Raw genomic sequence first — 22,498 nt, 5'->3', positions numbered from 1 at the left:
GCTCCAGGAGAAGGGCTTCAGGAAATGTTCTCCCCAGTGGTATACAGTAAGCCGCAAGGGTGGAAACTTAGCAAGAGTGAGATAATAGTCTTGGTTTTATATATAGCACCTGTGTCTTCCGGAGACCTCTTACGGGGTAAGAGCAGAGTCTCAACCACCTTCCCACCACGAGAGAGGAGAGCAGGGTTCATGCAAGGCAACCCCTTCTCTGAGTCCTGCTGCCGCCCCCATTCCCAGCAGCTCAGAGCCTCTTCTTGGGAACCGGCAGGCCTTCGTGAGGTTCACAGTGGTCTGGCTCCCCGGCCTTCCTGGTCATTGTAGACACAGTCCCAATCCCAGAACAAGTGAAGGGTAGCAAGTGTTTGCAGCTATTCCCCTTGAGTGGGCAACTGAGAAAAGGTGAAGAAAGATGAGGCTGTATGTGTCACCCCTAAAGGGCCTCCTTCAGCCCAACAAATTCTCAGAGGCTGTACATCTGCAAACACTTCCTGCAGAGCTGTAGGCAGCATGCCCACTCTACATCTGGGAAAGCAAAGGTGTTGAAGGGATAGTGGTCATGGTGGAGGAACACTCGACTGGTAGGAAGGGGCCTGGTGAAGCTCTGGCCCTGCACTCCCTGACCTGTGATCTATTCTGACCCAGAGCATTCAGGCTTAATCCAGTCTTTTTTTTTTTTTTTTCCAGCTGGCGTCTCACTCTATTGCCCAGGCTGGAGGGCAGTGGCATGCTCACAGCCACCGCAACCTCAACCGGCTGGGCTCAGATGATCCTTCTGCCTCAGCCTTCCAAGTAGCTGGAACTATAGGTGTGCTATCATGCCCAGTTAATTTTTGATTTATTATAGAGACGAGGTCTCGCCAAGTTTTCCAGACTGGTCTCGAACCCCTGGGCTCAGGCAATCCTCTAGCCTCGGCCTCCCAAAGTGCTGGGATTACAGGCTTGAGCCACCGCACCGGGCCAAGGTTTCACCCAGTCTTATATTATTATCTGGTACTGTGTATCCCACTTATGCTCTCCAAAGGGCAACATCACCCTTGCTGTCCTCTGAGTGTGAAAAGAACAGTAAAGGCTGCGGGTATGAAATGTCAGAGTCGTGGCACTTCACGGAGCACCCTGGAATGTCTACCAAAGGAGGGAGGAAACATGCAACTCAGTTTAGGCAGCTATCAGCAAACCACAGGATGGTCAGTAATGCTCGCCCAACTACATACAGCTTCCACTGCACCCCTCCTGTGGGTGCACAGGGGCACACACCCACTCGTTTATACGTGCAAACACATACAAATACACATATCCTCACACATACAACACACAAACTTACATGCAAGTACACACATACATGCATATACACAAACACACGTGTGCACACACATATGTATATACACTCACACATATACACGCACAAGCTCACATGCATGCTCACACGTACGCATACACACACATACACACATGCTCTAATAAGACCCCAGAGATGAAGAGTCACTGGACCCGGTGGACTGCATTGGGCTCTTCATCTCTGGAATGACCCTACCCCAAGTTCCCAGACTGCTACTAATTCTGTCACCCTTTGAGTCAGTGCCTGTGTCTCCTCCCACTCCCAAACTTGATGTCCTTCTCACTTACCCTGGCTCCCTACACACCATGGGGAGAAACAGTTCAGAAATAGAGTGGAAACCAGGTTTGGAGAGAACACTTTATTGGGGAGGGAAGTGGCCAATGAGTTCTATTTTTGTTTCTGTTTTCCTAAGACCTCTGTGCCCCCTCTGTTGAGGGGTGACAAGGACAGCGTCCCCCCCACAGGTTTCCGGTGTCTTCCTATTTTAGATCCACTGCAACCCGGCTCCCTCTCTATCTCCTCACCCCAGGGACAGGGACAGAGTTGTGGTCCGAGTGAGTTTCTAACAAGGAAAATGCTTCTTGGTTTATAAGGAATTTGTTTAGGCTTTCTAAAATCATCCAGAATGTTCTCAGTCACTACTGTTGGCATCTCCTCTATCTCAGACACAGCCCCATAAATTCAGAGTTCACAAAGGACACCATCCTGCTACTTGACACTTGGCTCGGGCTTTAACACTCTTCTTTTTACTACAGTAACAGCCAAAGAAAGCATCCTGGGTGTTCAGATAACCACCAATGTCCTGAACAACTACCCTCCTCATTGAAACATTCCACCACATCCAGGCTATATTTACTTAAATTCTCCCACCCCACCTCCAACATCCTGACTCTTAAAATGGAGGGCCTGTGACCTAGTCCCAACCCACAAGGAATCTCTTTGACTTATTCAGAGAATCAAAATTTTTCAGTTTTTCAACATCTTGATCATCTAATTTTCTCCTTTTGCTTGGCAATTTCTCACTGAGTTTGGTAAAAGGTCCTTCCTGAAAGCCAAACTAAGAGGTTCTCAGGGAGAAGACGAGTTGTACAAGCTTAAACATTCCAAGTATGAGCCTTTGATACCTGTGGTAGATCTTAGTGTTGTCCCCAAATATTTCCAACTCTTCTCCTGGACACGTGGTAGAACTCTACTCTTTTGCCTCCTTAAAATTAGGTGAGGTTGTGAGACTTGCCTGGGCAATTAAATGTGAGCAGGAGTGGTAAATGTTACTCCCCTGGGCTATAGCTTTCAAGTCGGTATGTGATTTGCCATGTTCTCATTCCCTCTGCATGGTGATGGGCACTATCAACGTGGGTCATGGAGTGAAACCAACATGTAGCAGAGTCCATATCTGACCCCAACCAGGCATATGACACGAGCAAAAAATAAAGTTGTGTTGTTTTTAGATGCTGAGTGTGGGGCTGTTTGTTACTGCAGCATAACCTAGCCCATTCTGACTAACACAACACCTTTACTTTGAAGTAAGAATTATATAGCTGCTGTGAACCTGACTTGCTGCTTGAACTGAGGAAACAAGAAAACAGGAAGAGAGAGAGAAACAGGTACACAGCAACCTACCCCTAAACCTGTCTTGTTTTCTCATGCTTTTGTACATTTTCTCTGAGTATTGTTTGCCCTTTCTCTGACTAGGTGAGTTCCTTCAAAATTCAATTCAAATGGCATCTGAAGACTTCTCTTCTCCACAGTCCCAGATAGTGTGGGCATTGGTCCTCTGCTTCCAGCAGGAACCTGGGCTTATCACTAGGAACACACTTCTACTGTCCTACAGCACTCTTTCATCTGAGGAGACAGTATAAAGTAGTGGGTGCAGGGGCAAGCTCTAGAACAGTGGTCTTCAAACAAAGGCGACTGCCTCTCAGGGGGCATTTGGCAATGTGTGGAAACATATTTAGCTGTTAAAACTAGGGGGAAGGTACTACCAGCCAGGGATGCTGCTAAACTTCTTACAGGACAGAGAGCAGTCCCCTCTCAACTAAAAATTATCTGACCCAAAATGTCAGTAGTGCCAGTAAGAATGTCTGGATCCACATCCTGACTCTTCTATTACTGTGATTTTACAAATGTCCTTCAATGCCTGCCACATAATCAACACATAATAGATGTCAGATATTGTAATCTGCCTCCTCTACTGAACTGCAAATTACAAGAAGGCAGGGACTAAGATACACACACACACACACACACACACACACACACACACACACCAGCACACAAGAAATGTTTGGGCAAAGAGTTAGTTCACCCTTCCCTGAAAGCTAGCTAGTTGCAAGTGGTAGATAAAATCCTCTACCAAAAAAAGACAAAGTCTGTGCATTCTATTTAGCAAAACCTCTGTTGGTTTTAATATAAAGTCTTTATTACTTCTAGTTCATTGCAAAATACAAATGCAAACACAGTAACTCTCAGCCAGACTATTTAAGAAACCAGGTTGAAGAGCAACATACAACCATCCTAGAAGAATGTAAGTTCATGGGAAATAAATTTTAAAACAGTTGATGCTATCTGGAGAAGTGACTTGAATCTAAATGAACTACTCACCAATGGCCATAATACATTTCATGTATTCAAATGCAAACCAAACATAAATATCAGATTTTAATTTGAATCAGGAATGTAACACAAGAGTTTTTTTTTTTTTAAGTTACTGAACAACTTTAAACCAGCATCAAACCTAGGTTTTTCAAAACATACCGAAGCAGAAAAATATTCTGAATCAAACAATCATTTGATTCTGTTACAAATTTGGTCTTGGGCCCAATCAAATGACTGCCGAAATCTGCTGAACAATTCTAACGGGCCCCGGGGACTGTGTGGGAAGCCTGTGACCATCTGTCTTCATGAGACTATTTCTATTCCCTGGTCTCAAGGCATACATATAAAAATCCTGTGCTCTTTTTCCAAAAATCCTTTAAGCCCACGTAGAAGACAATACTTGATTTGTGATTAATGGTCTATACAGATACACCAAAGGAGATTTTGCAAATATTTGTATACTTGATCATACCGAGAAAGAAACAAGCATGCCTTTTAATTCCTCCTAACTCACTGAAATTAGGACTAAGGATGCTTTATTTCACACACCATGAAGACCCATGTACATCATTAGGCAGAAAAAACAAACATAAATACATTCTTAAGCAGATGGCATCTACCCTGCTTCCCAATGGAGACCAAACCCTACAGTAGGTTCTCAGGTAGCAATCCCATAGACACCCGAGACCACTTCCCGCTGCCCCCTCCTGAGACAGGAGGAAAAAGCCAGATCTACATGGCCAAGTGGAAATTCAGAGCCGGCTTTAAAAAGAAAAATTTCTTTAGTCACTGCTGTTACTAGAGGTTCTGAATTATACACACAATTTTTCTTTCTTTTGTATAATTAAAATAAAAAGAGGAAGCACTTCTGGGACCTTCAGCATGACCGTGTTGCAAAACTAAACTCAAAGCACAGGCCCAGGCCAGAGAGACACAAAGGGAAGCGTCAGTGGCGGAAAGGGAGCGTCACCCAGAGCAGCTGCTCCTTAGCCACCATCTCTCAGAATGGCCCAGAGGGAGACCAGGGGAGACGGAGGGAGGTGGCGAGGAGACACTCTGCATCTGTTTCTTTGTTTTTCTTTTTATTTCCGGACCAAACAATCAATAAACAACTTTCTTTAAATAATACAGCACCTGTGAGTCAGCCTGGGTGGGATCCTGTGGAGAGACAGGGCTGGGAGGTGATGGCGTGTGGGCGGGGGCCACCATCCCGGCCTTCAACACACCACAGCTCCCGCCAAGGCTGCCCGCCAAGGGGCATGACTCTATTTTGGAGTCAGAGAACACTGGGGCCAAGAAGGTACCTCAGAGATGACCAAGCATCTTCACCTGAAGCCCTGAGAGGGCAAAGCCCACACAGGAGGCCCATTCTGCCCATTCTCCCAGTACCTCTGAGGTATTTTCCTTTCACTAAGCCAGATCATTCCATGGAAGGGGGATGGCAAATAAGCACATGGAAAGGGGCACAACATCATTAGCCATTAGGGAAAAATATATTAAAACTGCAATGAGAGAGCCTTGCATATCAATCAGAGTGGCAAAATAAAAGTAACTAAATAATATGCTGGTGAGGATGTGGAGAAACTGGCCTTGCTGTGGGGATGTAAAATGCAGCAGCCACTCTGGAGAGCACTGTGGCAGTTTCTTTTTTTTTTTTTTTTGAGTTGGAGTCTCACTCCATCACCCAGGCTGGAGTGACATGGCACACTCACGGCCACCCCAGCATTGGCCTGCTGGGCTCCAGCAATCCTGCCACCTCAGCCTTCCAAGTAGCCAGAACTACAGGCATGCACTACCATGTCCAGCTAATTTTTTTTTTAATTGTAGAGATGAGTTCTCACCAAGTTGCCCAGTCTCGAACCCATGGACTCAGGCAATCCATTTGTCTTGGCCTCCCAAAGTGCTGGGATTACAGGCTGAGCCACCGAGCCTAGCTGACAGTTTCTTAAAAAAAACTACCAGATCCAGCAACTGCACTCCTGGGCATTTTCACTGTGAAATAAGAGTTTCCAGTCACACAAAAACGCGTACATGAATGTTTACAGCAGCTTTATCTGAAACAGCCAAACACTGGAAACAACACCAATGTACTCTCCTAAAAGTGACAGTTCAGTCAGAATCTCCAAGGATGGCAAAGCAGAGGCTGAGTAATCCAACTTCAATAAGGAATCCCATGGTGGTCACTCCACTCTGACTGACTATGTCTCATGGCCGGTCAATTCCCGCCCCACAAGGCCTTCACGATGCTCATGTGAAGGCTTCATGTGGTGACCACGATTGTGGTCCTTTCTAAGGAGGTGCCATGGCATGCCCAGAGTTCACATCCTTCAGTCCCAGTGCTGTCTCTTCTTGTAGGTAAGGAACCCTGAGACAATCACCTCCTGTCGACTGGCCCCTTTGAGCCATCTCCAATGTCTCCTGATTTAAATGAGGACTGTAGGCAGGTAACCCAACTTGAATGAATTCTATTTCAATTTGGGTACCGATGCTATAAGCCCAAGACAGGCTTTTACCTGTGTCATCTATAAGGACGGAGGGCTTTGTACCTGGGCGCACAGCTCTTGAATGCCTGGGTGCTGCACAGGATAATGGTATCCAGCAAGCCCCATGCAACAGAGGCCCACATTGCTCTCTAGGTGGCCTAAAGTAACTAGTCATGTCAGATCTGCGCTCTGTACCTGCTGAAATTCCCCTGTCCCTCTCCCTATAGGAGGCAGGCTGAGTCCCTGAGGACCCAGTCTACAGAATGAATGCCTAGGGGTGCTTCCCTTCTCTGCTGTTGGAGGCTTACTGCTCTGCTGTCTGTAACAGTGAGGAGCTTTAACCTTTTCTCGCCCTTCAGGGTTAGAAGTTCCCTTCTGTTCCTTTCCACTAGCCTAAAAAGGCAGCTCAAGAGGCTCACTTTTGCTACAGTTGCATCTATTAAGTCAGTGTTTTTAAACAAAGGCCCATTCATTTAGAAGGAAAAGAATCCTCTCTTAGTTCCACCTCTGCAAAGAGAAAATTGATCTTTAACCAGACTAAAACACTACTCCGGAGCTCTCTTCCCCTCGGTCTAATATTTCCAAGCTACCGACCAGCCCTAATTCTCTCAACCATGTCCTAGGCACTGTGGTTCTGGAGCCCTTATCAACCTGCCTATCTGCCTCTGCATTCAATACAATTTGTCCCCAGTCCTCCTAAGTACTGAATACTCTCCACAGAGCCACCTTCGTCTGCTCTCCATATGACAGCTGATGGGGGGCAGAGAGGAAGGGGCAGGAACTTGAGAGACAGGGGTGAGTTAAAATCCCAGTCCTGCTATTGATCAGCTAGGGGCTTGAGACTGACAACTTCATCCATCTGTTCTTTGGTCTCCTCGCTGAAAGAGGAGAACAACGCGTACCTTGCAAACATTACATAAAGTAATTGATAGAACATGCCTGGTACATATTAGGTGCTTCCAAAATCATAGCTGCTATTATTTCTATTACTATTGAGCATCCTAAGACTACTCAGCTTTTTTTAACAGCTGCACTGCCAGTTAATTCATATAGGGCTGGTAGTAAAATTGTAACTCCCAGTAAATTCCATAAGAAATATTGAGTCAGAACTCCTCCATCCTATCCTTTGTACAACTGACATTTTAAAACCTGTATGTGGGACCCACATTCCCTTTTACAATACCTGGTCATGGGGTCATATTGGACAATTTTCTGAAGTTGTTGAAATCTTTCCAAGCTTCAGTGTCATGTGCTTCCAAATTACAGTCAGAGGACAGACTCATGGTCTCCAGAAACCTGCCACCTGGTACGTTCTGGGCACCTCCCTTCGGGCACCACATGGACCCTTAGGGCTCCCTGCCACAGAAGCTCCTGGGAGACTCTCCTGCCTTCCCCTGGGAATGCAGTGTTTCAGGCCAATGGTGACAGACCAGAAAATCTAGGCCAGTCCAGAATGCCAAAGAAAGGATGCCAGGAAGGACCTCAGGACCTGTGGGTCTCTGTTCAGCCTCTCAGTGTTAACCAGCTGTCTACTCAAGGTGGGAGATGGCTCTCGGGAGAGAGCAGCTGATTTTTAATGTACAGTGTAATACCGCAAGGTAAACAGCATCCCAGACGCTGCTCCATATGGCTTTAGCCTGAGATCGAAACTAATTACCATCCTGTGTATATTTCCAGGTTGAGGCAATAAGGGAGTTACTGTCCTGCGCACTCGCCATCAGACCACCTCTGAGGTCAATGCTGCCACATGCTAACAAGCTCTTTTCGTGGTTTCACTCCTCCCAGACGTCAGCCCCTCCATCCTGTAAAGGTCAGAAGGAGATTGGGGGTTGGGGAGATGTTAGTGCAAGCTGAGCCTGAGTCATATCTCTCCAGAAGGGGGGCACAGCCCCAAAATGGCACATTCAGAGCCTGGAAGCTCTGCACAGATGCCTAATGAGTCCTGGGTTTCGAGAAGGCTTGAGTGGACAATCCCTGGGCAGGAAAGACGCAAATACTCAGGGTCAACCCTGCAGGTAGTCTGCCCCCTATTATAGCCAAAGGTAAGGAGAGAGCTCCACATCACACATCCAGCGTGTAGCAGAGTAGGGGCCTGTGCTCATCAGGCGAAGGTTCCCAGGGCTGTTGGTGACGTCAGACTGTGCTGCTTGGACGTAACTTGTCCCCACACAGCCTGGCTCCTGCTATGTCCACATGGATTTCCCACAGGCCCTCCTGGATCTCAGAAGTGAGCTGGTGTGCGCAGAGCTCTTTAGCTTCGTCCATCACCTGACTGGGTTTTCCTTTCACTCTACCATCTCAGCCCTGAGGAAACTGGCAAAGTGTGGCCTTATGGGAGTGCTGGGCAGGTTCTCTGTGGCTTACTTCAGAGAGGAGACTGGGGTGGTGCACAGTGGGCTTCAGAGACCCCAGAGCTGCTGCGTCCAAAGCGCCCCTGTGAATGGTCATATGCTAGGGCCTCGTTGGGTGTGCAGTAAAATAAAGCATCTCTTTAATCTCAGAAAGAACCTGTATTAATAAGTAAGTGCTCAGCCTGGCCACCAGATGTGGCACAGGCAAGAGATAAAGGCTAATTAAATCACACACATGTTCAGAGACCTCCCTGGTGAGAAGACCCACAGTCATAGAAAGCAATGTTGCTGTAGATATACATATTTCATTCTCTCTCTTATGAGCTATGGTGATTTCTTTCCAAGAAAGCAAGGGGAACAAGGGGAGAGGGAGAAGGAACTAGCCTTCCACAGCCTCCAGCTTTGGGCGTTCTGTGCCTGGATGACCCCAGCCAGTTTCCACCTCCACAGCAGAATAAAAAGAGGCTGGTCCCCAGGGTGTGTAACCCGACACCTCTTGCCAGCAGCTTAATGCAGGGGATTGTTTTTTAAACTTCAAGTACTGAACCCTGATCACAAAGCGAGGCCTCTCTTACAACAGAAGAGCCGCCTTGGAAAAATACATCTGGCTCCCAATTTTGTCATCATCTTTATCAACTAGTTGTACTTGGGTCAAGTTAGGGCTCCCACTATCAAACGCTCTTCATAATTGGGGGCTGCCTCTATTCCTCACCTGCTCTACACCAGGTATTTATCTCATTTCATCTCAGCCCCTGAGAGAGGGTCATTATCCTCATGTCAGTGATGAGGCAACTGAGGCTTAAAGAAGTTCAGCCCCTGCCAAGGTCAGGCAGAGGATGAGGATGTGAGTTGAGGGCTGGCCAGCTCAGGCCCCACACTCCCCAGTGAACCATTTTGCTTCTGTACTCAGCACAGCAAGCCTCCTTCAGCACATTCCTCCTCCAAGCCTCAAAATCAAAGAGCTCCCAGACCCCAAAACTCTTCTCTTCCAGGAGAAGTGCCTGAGTCAGCAATACTCCCTCAGGCATCCTGCTTCACTTTCATCCCATCAAAGAGAATGGTGGAGGTTCCTGGTGTAGCATAAAATGCTGAGAAATGATACTACAGCTGCCTCTAAGGTCCACGCAGTTACCGTTTATTGAGTATTTAATATATCTAGACGCTGTATTGGGCACTTCACCACATTCCCTCATTTTTATTTATTTATTTCAGTAGCTTTAGGGGTACAAACAGCTTTTGGTTACATAGTTGCATTGTACAGCGCAAAGAAGTCTGGGCTTTAGATGTACCACCACTCCCACCTGTGCACACTTTTTATCCCTCCACCCCTCCCACCCCAACCCCCTCTCACTCACATTTCCTCATTTAAGGCTCACAAGCTTAAGATAGTATTATCAGTCCCATTTTACAAATGATGAAACTGAGGAGGAGAAAGTACTACTCTAAGGTCACATAGTCTGGAAGTGGCAGAGTCTGGATCAACCCAGGATTGCCCTGAATCCACACTAGGCTCTCTACCCCGCCCTCCCCGCTAGGGCTCTTCCATAAGTTCAGGCTCAGAAGCACATACTTTGCAGAGACGTCCCTCCCAAGCTTTCCTGATCACATCCCCCTGGTCAATCCCTTTGGTCCCCCTGAGAGCACATCAGCAGTGCAGCTGCCCCATGCAGTGAAGCTGCATCTTTCATCAGCTGAGCATCCACTTGTGGAGAATCCAGTGTTCTGGATCAGGACCTGAAGGTGCAGGGGGTACCCTCTTTCATTCCAACTTCCCAGAGCCTCTGGACCCAGAACAGTCTCTTTGATCAACCACCTCTTACAGAGGTAGAAAATTTATTTAGGCCTTTATCCCAGACTCCTTTCCCAGTGACCGTTGCCCAAATCCCATCTCTTTACTTCCTCCTCCACCATCCATACGGAAGCTTTCTGCATCTCGCATGCCAACACAATTATTTATTAACTTATATTTAATGAATGTGCTTGTTCAGTGCCGATAGAACTTGTTGAATTTTGCAAATCTCAAGTATGTCTGTTGGCATCAGCTTTGTCTTGGAGGATAGATCTCCAAGGACAGGGACAGCATCAATTAAGTCATTCTCTCCAGCACAGGTATCTGCAGGCTAGGGTGTTAAATAAATGCCTGGTGTTTGGGCAACCACTGGGTATGACATGCCCTTCTCAATGTGAGCAGCCACCTGAAGGGAGATTCAGTCAATGAGAAAGGAGGCAGAGGTTTCTGGACCTAGTCCAGGGCCTGGCCATATAGAAGAGGCACCCAGTATATATCTGTTGAATGTAATACCTGCTTTAAGAACTCAAGACTTTGCTGAATTCCTCTCTTTCACTGTCTGGGACACAGAAGAGAAAAACACTACATAGTACTGGGAATATCAATACTCCCACTAAGTGTCCTAAAACTCTCAAGTGCAATCTCCCTGAAATTATTCAGGAGCTGAGAGCCCTGTCCCAGGAACATCAGAGCCTTGCTTCGTGGCTCTCTCCTCACTCACTCTGGCCTTCCCTCTAGTCTGTCATGCCCACTGACGAGAGAGCAAACCACAGCCAGGGAGGCTGCATCTACAGTCCATGCAGGCCAAGAAGGTCACTCAGGCAGCAGGAGATGACACTGAAGCTGAACTGGAACCAGGATGCTATCTAGAATGTGTGTTCAGCCCCAATCCTCTATACCCCACTGGTACATCCACTTCACAACTGGCTCTGTTGTGCATGGAAAGACTGTTTTTACATCACCCATAGAGAGTTCTCCTTAGGCAACAAGGTTGGAATATTATGCATGAGTATGGTGCTTGTACATCTTTCTATTCAGAAAAGTCAAAGTACTTATACTTAAAATTAATTTAGACAGGAAATAATTCACACACTCACAAAATGACTCTGTACAGATACATTACCTCATCTGAGACTCACAAAGACCATATGCTCATTTTACAGATGAGGATACCAAAGCCCAAAGAGGTCAAGTGATGAATCTGAGAGTCACCAGTCTTTCAAACACACTGCACTTGTAAAGCACAATAAAATTCTCAGAGAAAGCATTAAGTCTAAATTACTTGGAATTAGTAAGATGTTTAATACTAATAAGTAGCCGGGCTTGGTGGCTCAGCCTGTAATCCTGCGCCTTTGGGAGGCTGGGGTGAGTGGATTGCCTGAGCCCGCGGGTTCGAGACCGACCTGGGCAACTTGGCGAGACCTCATCTCTGCAATAAAAATAAAAAAATTATTAGCCGGGCATGGTAGCGCGCGCCTGTAGTTCCAGTTACTTGGAAGGCTGAGGCGGAAGGATCGCTGGAGCCCAGCAGGTCGAGGCTGCAGTGGCCGGGAGCGGCCACTGCACTCCAGTCTGGGCAACAGAGTGAGTCTCCAACTCAAAAAAAAAAAAATACTAGTAAGTGTTTAATGCTGTGATGACTATGATGATGATGGTTAGGGAAAAGAGGAGAAAACGAAGAAAAAGTTTCAGTGGTCTCAGACTAACATATCAATTATAGCACATTCCAAATGTCCCCTACACTAGCAAATGTTGTAGCTGTAGGATTTTTCAGTAGTTTCTCAAACTCTAACAGTGACCTTCTAACCTCCCAGCTGTAACACATAGCAACCAATTTTTCTACCCTTGGCTCAGCTATCTGGGTCTCAGGATTATTTGTCCCTAACAAAATCTCCTAGCCATTTCTTAAGCTACTGGCAGGCAGTTAGATTTTCCACTTGACATTGTTAAGAGATTAAACTGTTTATCTCATTGTCATACACAGGCCTTTTTAGTTTCCTGCTAATAGATTCAGGTTAGATAAGGATTACAGAAGTGATACTCCCAAGTTCCTCTCAATACCAGCCAGCAACCTTTCCTTGTATAGTTATGAGGTATATTTTCTTAAATCTGCTCTTCACATAACTAACTTATAAAAAGACTATGTAACATATCCAAGCCTAAGCAGAGGATTAGATAAACACCCAATCCTATACGACAGGGAAGAGGCACTTAACAAGAGATCCTGCCGAATTACACAGTCATCAATTGCCATAGAGAAGATGAAAACAAATTGAGTTGAGCCTGGAAAGAATGTCAGTGAAATTGGAAAAACACATGCTGGGAACTGCTTGGGGGGTGCTGTGACCTCCCTTGTAATTGCCCAGGTCCCACCAACTCAGAGCATACCAAGAGAGATTGCTGATTGAGCTTGGTGGATAGCCAATCACTAGGGAACCAAATCCTTCTGTCCTGCAGCAAACTGAACACTCCCCATAGTGTATGAAACTATTAAGCTCTGGTAATATTAAATGTATTACAGCTTCTTCTTGGAAAGCAGTACAATCAGTTTATTCACTCTGATTAAAGGAATAGGGTGGGGAAGGGGGCAGGATGAAGAGATCCCTTAAAGAGGAGTAAAAAAAAAAAAAACTGCCGTCAATGTCCACAAAAAGCCACGGGCAAAAGCATTTAATTCACACCCTCCCCCAACACCTTGAGACCAACTTTATAAATGTGATCGAAATGGCCCACCCTTTCAGAGGAGTTCTTGGCCAAGGTCAGGCCGTTACCCTGAGCATCTCTGGGTTGGGCAAACTCTAATCTTGGTCACCAGGTCAATGGAAATAATCTTGATGCTTTTGTTAGAGATGACTGGATCATTTCATTTTCCCTTTCCATCAGAATCTTACCACAAGAGTAAAATGCTAGATTAACAGGATAGCAGCGAGCTTTACAAGGGAGATCTTCTTTAGCTGAAAATTAACCACTACCAGCCTGGGCTGGGAGAGACATGTCTCTACTTATTCAAAGATAAGGAAATAAAAACATATCCTCCTCCTGTCCCAAACTAAATCATATGTAAATATGAATTGCAGAGGTTAATTCTGGTTTCTTTCAACGATAGCTCCTGCTTTTTGGTTACTTATAAAACTTAACACCTGGTTTGTAGCAAAATAGAAGTAAAAGTCTCAGGAAACAAAAAGTGCAGTCTTGACTAGTGGCCTAAAGGGATGCCTTTTGTTGAACGGGTTTCCATTAAGTGATCAAATCAATAAAATGCCCAAGTAAAGCTCAACGGAGGGGAAAAGATCAGATTTCTAAAAGTGAATTCTTAATGGAATTGTTGAGGAACACGCCAGGCGAGTTAGTCAAAAGCCTGAGTGCTGGTTTGCCTGTGAAATGACTGTCACAAGTCATTTCTTATCAGACAAAGTCAGAAGGCCCTGTCTTCTAAGTAAGAAACATCAGAGTAGTATTCCCCGCACAAACACTCTGCAAACATGTGTCATGGTTGACCTTGTCCCTTGAGGCCAGTATACAGTGTGCACTTCTGCTGACCAAGCATTTCATTCCTGTCTCTTTGAGTCCAAGCCTTAAAGTAATCCTCAACTCTGCAACTAGACAAAAGGAAACCATACTAGAAAACAGAGATGTAAGGTAAGATCAGCCTTATTCTAAATGGTCAACGAAATACATTTCAGGAAACTGCTGCAGTTCTACAACAGACTGTGAATTCCAAGATAGCCTGTGAATAGCAGTCTTTGAGAAATTAATTTCATTCCAGACTTTCTGGCTGAGGCTGAATCATTTTCCAGGATCGTATGGGGTGAAAGTGGAACTTAAACAAAATCCTAGGATTGCTATGGAGCATTTCTTCCAAGGGGCCCAGCGAATTTTCCAGACATTGCCTCACCAGCACTCACAATGTCTCCCAAGTCTACCTCCACTAACGTTTATTGAGCCTCTACTAATTTGCCAGGTGACGCGCAAGTCACTATTACAAGCATCACAACACTGAATGCTCACCACTCCATGAGGTCACGCCTATTCCCACCATGTTTCAGAGGATTTGAAGGCCATATATGGACTGAGATTGCATCCATCCCAGGTCTCACAAATCCAAGTCCAGCACCCTTACTCTTGTGGCAGCAAGGTCATGGGAGCAAGAAACAAACTAGCCCTCCCTGGGTTTTATTATCTCTCTTTGTTCTTTTTCTCTCATTCATTCATCCACCCATTCTTTTAACAAATGTTTTTAAAGCATGTACTGCGTTTAAAGCCAAGATGGCTCTGCAAAGGTAAGGAGCTTACCCATTAAGGAAGTTTTTTAAGTGAAAAAAAAAGTACACACAGGTCCTATAACTGTATTGAACACTTTCTGGTTTTGCTCTCTTCATCTGCAAAATGTGGATATTAGAAGAAATTAAGCTCTAAAGCCTTTCCCAGATTCAGATTTAGATCATGTTAATTATCGAAGCTATTGAAAAATTTTGGTTATTTTTGTTAATAGCAAGCACAGAGGCCTGATTTCCTAATGAGATCATCTATATTTATGATGTCTTTCAGTCAAGGAAACTTTAAATAAATAGTTCACTCCCAGATAAATGGATCAGGGCTGCTGTCTTCACCAGGAAGATAGGGTAAATGAAGGAGACCCAATGAGAAGATGACACGGTGTCTGGGAGGAACTCCACGAGACTCAAAGTTGGTAGCAGACCTACAGCAAGTCAAGTTTGACTATAGGGTCATGGGACCCAGTCGGCAGATGCTTCCAGATCACCAAGGCGGCCCTCAACAGTCTAACGGACTAGACCTATGGGTCTGAAGGAGAGGATGGGTATTTCTGCCACAAGCTGTACTGTCACTTGGTTCAGTAAGTTAACACAGGAAGGGCACAGAGCTTCAGGAAAACTGGTCATACCGAATCCCAAACAGGACTTTTCATACTACCAACAAATTCACAGTTGGGTTTGGTACAAGATTTTGTAAACAATGAGCTCCCCTGATTCGTGAAAAGTACATCATTTGCAATGCTGATACCACCTACTGAGGAAAAGAAAAATCACTGTGAGGCCTTCTGTCACAGAGCTGAAAGTACAATGAACCTAACCTCTGATGCCAAGGTCTCCTCTCCTATCAAAACCCACAGACCAGCCGGGTTCGGTGGCTCAGCCTGTAATCCCGCGCTTCTGGGAGGCTGAAGTGAGTGGATTGTCTGAGCCCGCGGGTTCGAGACCCGCCTGGGCAGCAAGACCTCACCTCTACAATAAATCAAAATATTCGCCGGGCGTGGTAGCGCGCGCCTGTAATTCCGGCTACTCGGAAGGCTGAGGCGGAAGGATTGCTGGAGCCCAGCAGGTCGAGGCTGTGGTGGCCAGGAGAGGCCACTGCACTCCAGTCTGGGCGATAGAGTGAGACTCCAACTCTTAAAAAAACAAACAAAAACAAACAAAAAAAGCCCCACAGACCCTCCACACTGATGGTGTGACCACAACATGATTTAGAAGACTTCCTGAGTTAATTCCAAATCACCTGCTGCTTATCCAAAATCTACAGGGTTTTTTCCTACCAAGATACAAAATTCTTTCCATTAAATACTTCAAAATTCTACGTTTAGATAACTAAGTTTAAACCTGACAAAATAAAATAAGCCTAAACAATGTTATCAATACTCCTAGGAATATAAATAAACTACATAGAACTAATCTAATCTGTAACTACATTTAACAGATATGTGCCAAAAAAATCAAAAAAGTGACGTGGGAGCAGTTCAGCGCTTAAAAACAAAAGTTCTGAACACAACTTATGTAACACCTGAAATACATTTCTCTAAAAGCAGCAGTCAACTGGTTTAATATATTTTCTTGTAAAACCTAAAGGCTAAGGTAAGTCTTGAGCTGTGTTTTTGCAAAGCCTAAACATTTGCATTAAAAGTAACACTGCTGAGAATCATTCTCTCTTTTTCTCTGTACCTCGTCTTTATTTCAAAGGATTTTAAGCTGGCTGAATACTCTTATTTTTGATAAATCAAGGTCTTTGAAGTGATGTTTTGGCTCTGTGAAGGCAAAGCCTCAGTTTCCAAAGGTCAGTATCTAAGGGCCAAAGCCCTCTCTCATTTTTTTTTTAAATGGAATGCACCTTTTAAATTTGAGGTTAATGCTCTGGCATTCTACCAGCAGTCTCTACCCCAGTCTAATTGTTAATTGAAAATCTGATGACTTATTTTGATGATGTTCTTTCAACGTGGAATTATGAAGAGCCATTCTTCTGGTAAGGAGATAGAAGACAAGAAGATCAATCCATTGGGCTCAAACAAAAGCACAAAACTAAAGGTGCCCAGTTTTGGCCTCAGTGTCCAAGGTCCAGCCATACCAAAGAAATCTTGTCACACTCTTGGACATGCTAGTGCACACACTAGGTTTTGAATCAGAGGTCTAGAATTACATAATCACAGAGAGGGACTAGAGGGACTCCATGAGATCATCCTCATGGAAGAGGCACATTTTTAAAGGATACATTTGGGCCAGAAAGGCAGAGCCCACGAGTGCATCCCTGAGTCCCTTTGCCTTTCTGACTATTGGTTTCCTCATCCCTAAACAGATCAGAGTAACACTTGAAACCTCACATAAATGACTCAGGGTCTTCCTAGATCTGAAAATTGCTGAAGTCTTGCCAGAAAAATCCTCTCCACATATCTGAGAGAGAAGGGTGCCCCATCTTAAGAAAACAACATATGCAACCTGAACTCAACCCCACAAATCTGGGCTTTCAATATTCTCATCCAGAAAAGAATTTTCCATTTAAAAGTACTCACCACCAGATGTACTTTTTAAAGTGCTCCCCAAGGCTTTTTAAATTTTAGTTTGAAATAAAAATTTAATACACTTTTCAAAACCACATAAAACCATTTAAACTGTTTGAATTTTTTACCATGCATATGAGTTAGTTTTTCTCTAAAAAAAAAAAGCTACAAAACTAGTCAATACAAAAAAAAAAGAAAAACCAGGCCAAAGAAACAGAATTCCAGCAACCCTTAGAAAACAGTAAGCACAAAGAAGGCAATGCTTTTGAATCATACGTCCTTCTATATCCTCCAAGTAACTGGGCCAGTGTTTTGTTTTGATTTTTGTACATAAAACGGATAGGACAATTTTCAGATAAGTCAATAAAATCTATTTTTTAAAGTAAGATGCATTCATATTCTAATATAGTATTTTAAGCCTGGTGTTTCAGTGACCTAGATTCTCTCAAATAGAATTACATAGAAAAGTAGCCGGTGTGATGGCTCACACCTGCAGTCCCAGCACTTTGAGAAGTCAAGGTGGGAGAACTGCTTGAGCTCAGGAATTGGAGACCAGTCTAGGCAACTGGCAAGACTTCTTCTCTACAAAAAAATTTTAAAATGAGCCAAGTAGGGAGTTGCACACCTGTTGTCCCAGCTACTTGGGAGACTGAGAAGAAAGGATCACCTGAGCCCCAGAGGTCGAGGCTGTGATCAAGCCACTGTATTCCAGCCTGGGTGACAGAGTAAGATCCTAACTCAAAACAAAACAAAACAAAAAGACATATAGAAAAGTAAAGAATGGTTGACTAATTTTTAGTGATCTGAAAGAATAAAAGAGAGAACACCATCCCTATTCAGGGCAATTTGGTTCTGTTCAGATCTCGGAGAATAGTAAGCGTGAATGTGCCTGAATTAAGCCACTGCACATTGGATGTGTAATAAAACTGTTTCTGAGCAAATTTCAGGTGTCTGATCCTTTATAAGCAGATATCACCTTCTGCCTATGCACCACATCACTGATACTCATTCCTCAGCAAAAACAAAGAAAGTGCCTCAGGAAGCCCAAAAAGTTTAACTTGGTGGGAAGACAGGGCACATTAAAAAAAATTATCACTGTCTAGTGGGTCTGAGGGCCAAGGGCTTGGCTGTGTGACTGAAACACTGAACACACTATTTCAGACCCGTGTGCACAAAGGAACTTGTGTGAGAGTGGGTGTGAGCAAGTGTAGGTGTTGTTAGCGTTGAACAGCAGTGTAGACAAGCAGCAAAATCCAGAAGGGAGAACGCAGTATCAGTATGGTAGAACCTCAGACAGAGTTGGCTTGGGTTTTGCCTACCAAACCCAGAAAAGCCCAGCCAAAAGGCCCAGTCAATCAAGATGTCTTGCCTTCTGTAGATAAAAATATCAGTCTAAGGTAATCAAGTGATTTGTGACCCAATGAGTAGATGTTTCAGTGTCACAGATAAGGCTCCAGCATAACAAGCAGTACAACAAGAAAACTTTGCTTATCATGCAAGCACTCAACCAAAGCTCAAAAGTCCCTAGCATCCCATAATTTCCAGTTGGTTACCCACCCTTCCCCCCAACACACTCACACATACATACATACTCCCCATCAGTCTCATGTGATCCAGAGAGCAGAGCTGGCAGGGGATTTTTCCCTGGCTCTACCCTGTGGGTGTCTGAAAACCTGTTTAAAGGTGAGAGGTAGGTTGGGCAACAAGCCACCCTCATTTCTATCTCTGGACCTGTCAGCTAACTTGAAAAGACCACTGCACCCTCTGGTTTCTCAGTTGGCACTCTCCTGGCAAATTAAAAAAAAATTATCACCTGTGATTATTTATCTCCTCTTTAGTCTCTTCCAGACAAAAACCCTTTTCAAACATCAGGACATACAAACTGTTTTGATAACCAGCCAATAGAAGTTGCTAATCCACCACTAGGAAGGGCAAATGGAAAGTTGGAGAACAAGCTAAAGCAGCTTTGGCTGTGCCGGCTATGCTTCAGGATCTCAAAAGCAATTGGCAGGAGTGGGATGGGGATCACCTCTTATTCAATAGCTGCTAACTGCTGGGCAGGAAGGAAGAGAAATCGGGGCCACACCTTCAGAGAGAAATATTTTCCACTCGCCCTTTAGCACCATTCCCTTCCAGGTGGACTGTCCTCCCTCTTAAGGTGGTGTGCCCATGCCTGACCACAGGTGCAAGATGTCTGGGGCCCTGTCTAGCCACAAAATGCCAGGCTGATTGGGACCAGGTTTTGCATACACATTTGCCTCCAGATCATCAGCAGAAAGCAGAATTTCATAAAAAGAAATGTTTGGCCTTTAAAAATTCCGACTGTGAAGACTGTGATTTCTGAATTGAAAGTCAAGAGAGAAATATGCATTGGCGTCCAAAACACCTGAGTGAGAGATGAAAAGGAGAAAGATAAAGCTCCCAGTAGTGGTGGAGAAAGTTACTGAGGTACAATGAATAGTATTTGATATTCAAGTTGAAATCAGAAGGGCACCTACCATAATACAATGCAGACTTTCCCCCAAGGTAGCACAGCAAGCACTTGCACACTGAACTAGGAAATTCCCCATACTCTCTGGAAAAGCTAAGAGAAAGTCCAGACCTTTTCAGAAGTGCTGGCTTCGTAATATCTTATGTCTTCTGTAAGATATTCTGAACCTCCTAAGGGTAAAAACAGCCTACAACTGCGAACAACCATGTAATAGAAATAAACTCCTGTCTACTGCCATAGCCAGCGCGAGATGTCGTATGAAGAACCAAACCAGAGACGCATGAAAACATACCTGAAATGTCTGCCTGTCCTAGCCAACACGCACATATATTAGGAGGTTTCTACCCTGGAAATACTACCCAGGTACCTACCTTAGATAATTCAACCTAATAAAATGGTCTGATACTCAGGAAACCATCTACTTAGCTTAAGGCATGGTTTTTATTTTAATTTATACATCAAGCTGCACCTCAGTGACACTGACCACACTAATATTTGCAATGTCCTGACTTAACTTACTGAGAGTAGGTGGTTCCTCATCCAGTACACTGGCCGCAACCACATTTACAGGTTTCAGGGCCCTGTCATAGAATCACACCATTGTCTTGGCTTATTAATAGAGGCTGACTTACTTGGATGATATACTTGTCAGTTTTCTTCGGCCTGGATGAATCACAGCTTTAAGTGCTTCACTTGATCATACAAAAGCTATGCTCAGCAACCCTGTTCACTATCTCTGAGGATTAGTCAGGAAGTTTTTGTGACACTCATATTATCGTCCCAAGAAGAGTGGTGACCTACAGGAAGTATCTTAAAAATTTGATGCATATGGAAACAGCAAAAGTGACTCAGGTTCACTGTGCAAGCTACAAAGCTCATATGGTCAGTACCTTTGTCCTCACCGGAGCAAACACGCCTAAACAGAATTATTAGTTATGACCACCCGAGGGCCCTGGTCAGAGTCTTCACGACTCAGTAGAAAGTAAGAAAAGGGGGACACGTGGGGCATCAAAGGTCTGCAAAAGCAAAACAAGTTCTAGAAAAATCTCAGAGCAAGACTTACCACTCTGGGCTTCTGCTGGTCAAGGGTATGCAGGAAGGCTGAGTTGGGATCCAGGGTGCGCTCGGGGTCACTGGAGATGTCCTCCTCCGAGTCCTCATAGGATGAGGAGAAGCCCGTGGAGGAAGCCGAGGAAGAGGACAGTTTCCTCAGGGGCATGCTGCTGCGAGGGCTTCCCTGTGCCTCCTCCAAGCCCTGGTCTTCCTGGGCACCCATGTCTGTAATGATGACAGCAGGTATGTTGCTGGGGCTGCAGGTCTCTCTCAGGAAAGGCTTGTCCTTCTGATCTGGGGGCAGCAGCTCCCGGCTGGGGTGGGCATCTCTGTCCTGCTGCTGGCTTTCCCAAGTCCCCTCCGATTGTACCCCTGTGACACGCGTCCAAGCCAAACTGGGTTCCTCCATGAGGCCCTGCCAAACCCTGGAGCTCCCAGGCTGCACGCTCACCCTGTCCCCAGGAAGGCACTGAAGTTCTTTTTGATCTTTTGCTGCTTCCCAACGGGGCGAAGGCTCCAGCATTCTGCTAGAAGGAATTCCCGCCTCCACCTCCCGGGTCCCCAGCTGTGCTGCGCGGCTGCCCCCAAGCAAGCCCAACGTTGGAGTCCCTCCCTCCACTCTGTCGGGGTGCTGCCGAGGCCCCCCGCCCGCCGGGGCCCCGCTTGGGGCCTCCTCAGGGCCTAGAGAGGTCAGGACTTCGGGCAGCCTGGGCCAGGTCAGGACATCAGAGGGTTCTGAGCTTTGCGCTCTCACAGTCGTCTCCTCTGGCCTTTCGCCCACTTCAGGCGCCCTGGAGCCCGGCATGCCACAGGGCAGATTTCCTTTCCCCATCTTCCCAGGGGGTTCTCCACCGAGGGGCCCGCCCCTCTCTGGGGCTGGGCTTGTCTCACTGCCCAGAAACTGCCCCTGACTCTCCACCAGGGCCTCCGGGGGGTGCGGGTCCTCAAGCGCGCAGGCCCTCTCAGACGGCTCAGTGAGGGCAGGACTGTGTGGACAGTGTGGCCCAGTGGATGTAGCTCTCGCTGCCACTTCTGTGCCCCTCACGAAGCCAGCTCCAACCAGACCCAGTGAGGGAGCTGGGCAACTCCGAGTTCCCAAAGGAGGAGAGACACTTTTGTCAATGTCCAGAGTTGTGGGTGAGCTACAGCGGGGGCTGACCGAGACGCCCTTCTCCATTCTCACAAAAGCGTCTGGACCCTGAGCGTCTGATCCTGTAGGGGTAGCTCGGCCCGGGGGAAGTGCCACTCCTTCCTTGTCCTGCGAGAGGCACGGGCCGGGCCCTCCCCTCCTCCGGGAGTCGGCCTCCGAAGTCTCCGGACATTGCTCCCCCCAGGACTTTGTCCTCCGTTCCTCGTTGCGGGCGCACTGAGCCAGGACCCTTCCAGGGGGTTGGCTGCTGCTGCGGAAGGGGCACGGGGAGGGCGAGCGAGCCCTGCCCAGGCGCGGGCTGCGGGGCGCTTGAATGGCGGAGCTTTGCGCCTGGATGTGCGCCTCGAACATGCCCACTTTCTGGTTCACCTGCACGTTCTGCAACTCGCGCTGCAGGATCCGCAGCTTCCGCTTGGCCTCCTCCGGCCCCGGCGGGGAGAGGGTGCTGGCGGCCACCACCTGCTGC

The 22,498-nt window shown here is 46.1% G+C and overlaps 1 protein-coding gene across 1 annotated transcript in view; it reads right to left on the bottom strand.

The window, feature by feature from the left end:
* ITPKB (inositol-trisphosphate 3-kinase B) overlaps positions 1–22,498 on the bottom strand; it is a gene marked incomplete at its 3' end in the record, with an annotated part of 98,146 nt that overhangs the window by 74,251 nt on the left and 1,397 nt on the right. Inside the window, exon 3 of the mRNA XM_008069342.2 lies at positions 20,893–22,494. Coding sequence (XP_008067533.2) covers positions 20,893–22,494 — 1,602 coding nt within the window. The remainder of the gene's footprint in view (positions 1–20,892; positions 22,495–22,498) is intronic.

This window comes from Carlito syrichta, unplaced genomic scaffold, assembly GCF_000164805.1.
Source record: "Carlito syrichta isolate Samal-C Ts95f unplaced genomic scaffold, Tarsius_syrichta-2.0.1 Scaffold311939, whole genome shotgun sequence".
NCBI lineage: Eukaryota > Metazoa > Chordata > Mammalia > Primates > Tarsiidae > Carlito > Carlito syrichta.
Note: the sequence above shows the minus strand (reverse complement) of the source record. Positions and strands in the feature narration are given on the sequence as shown.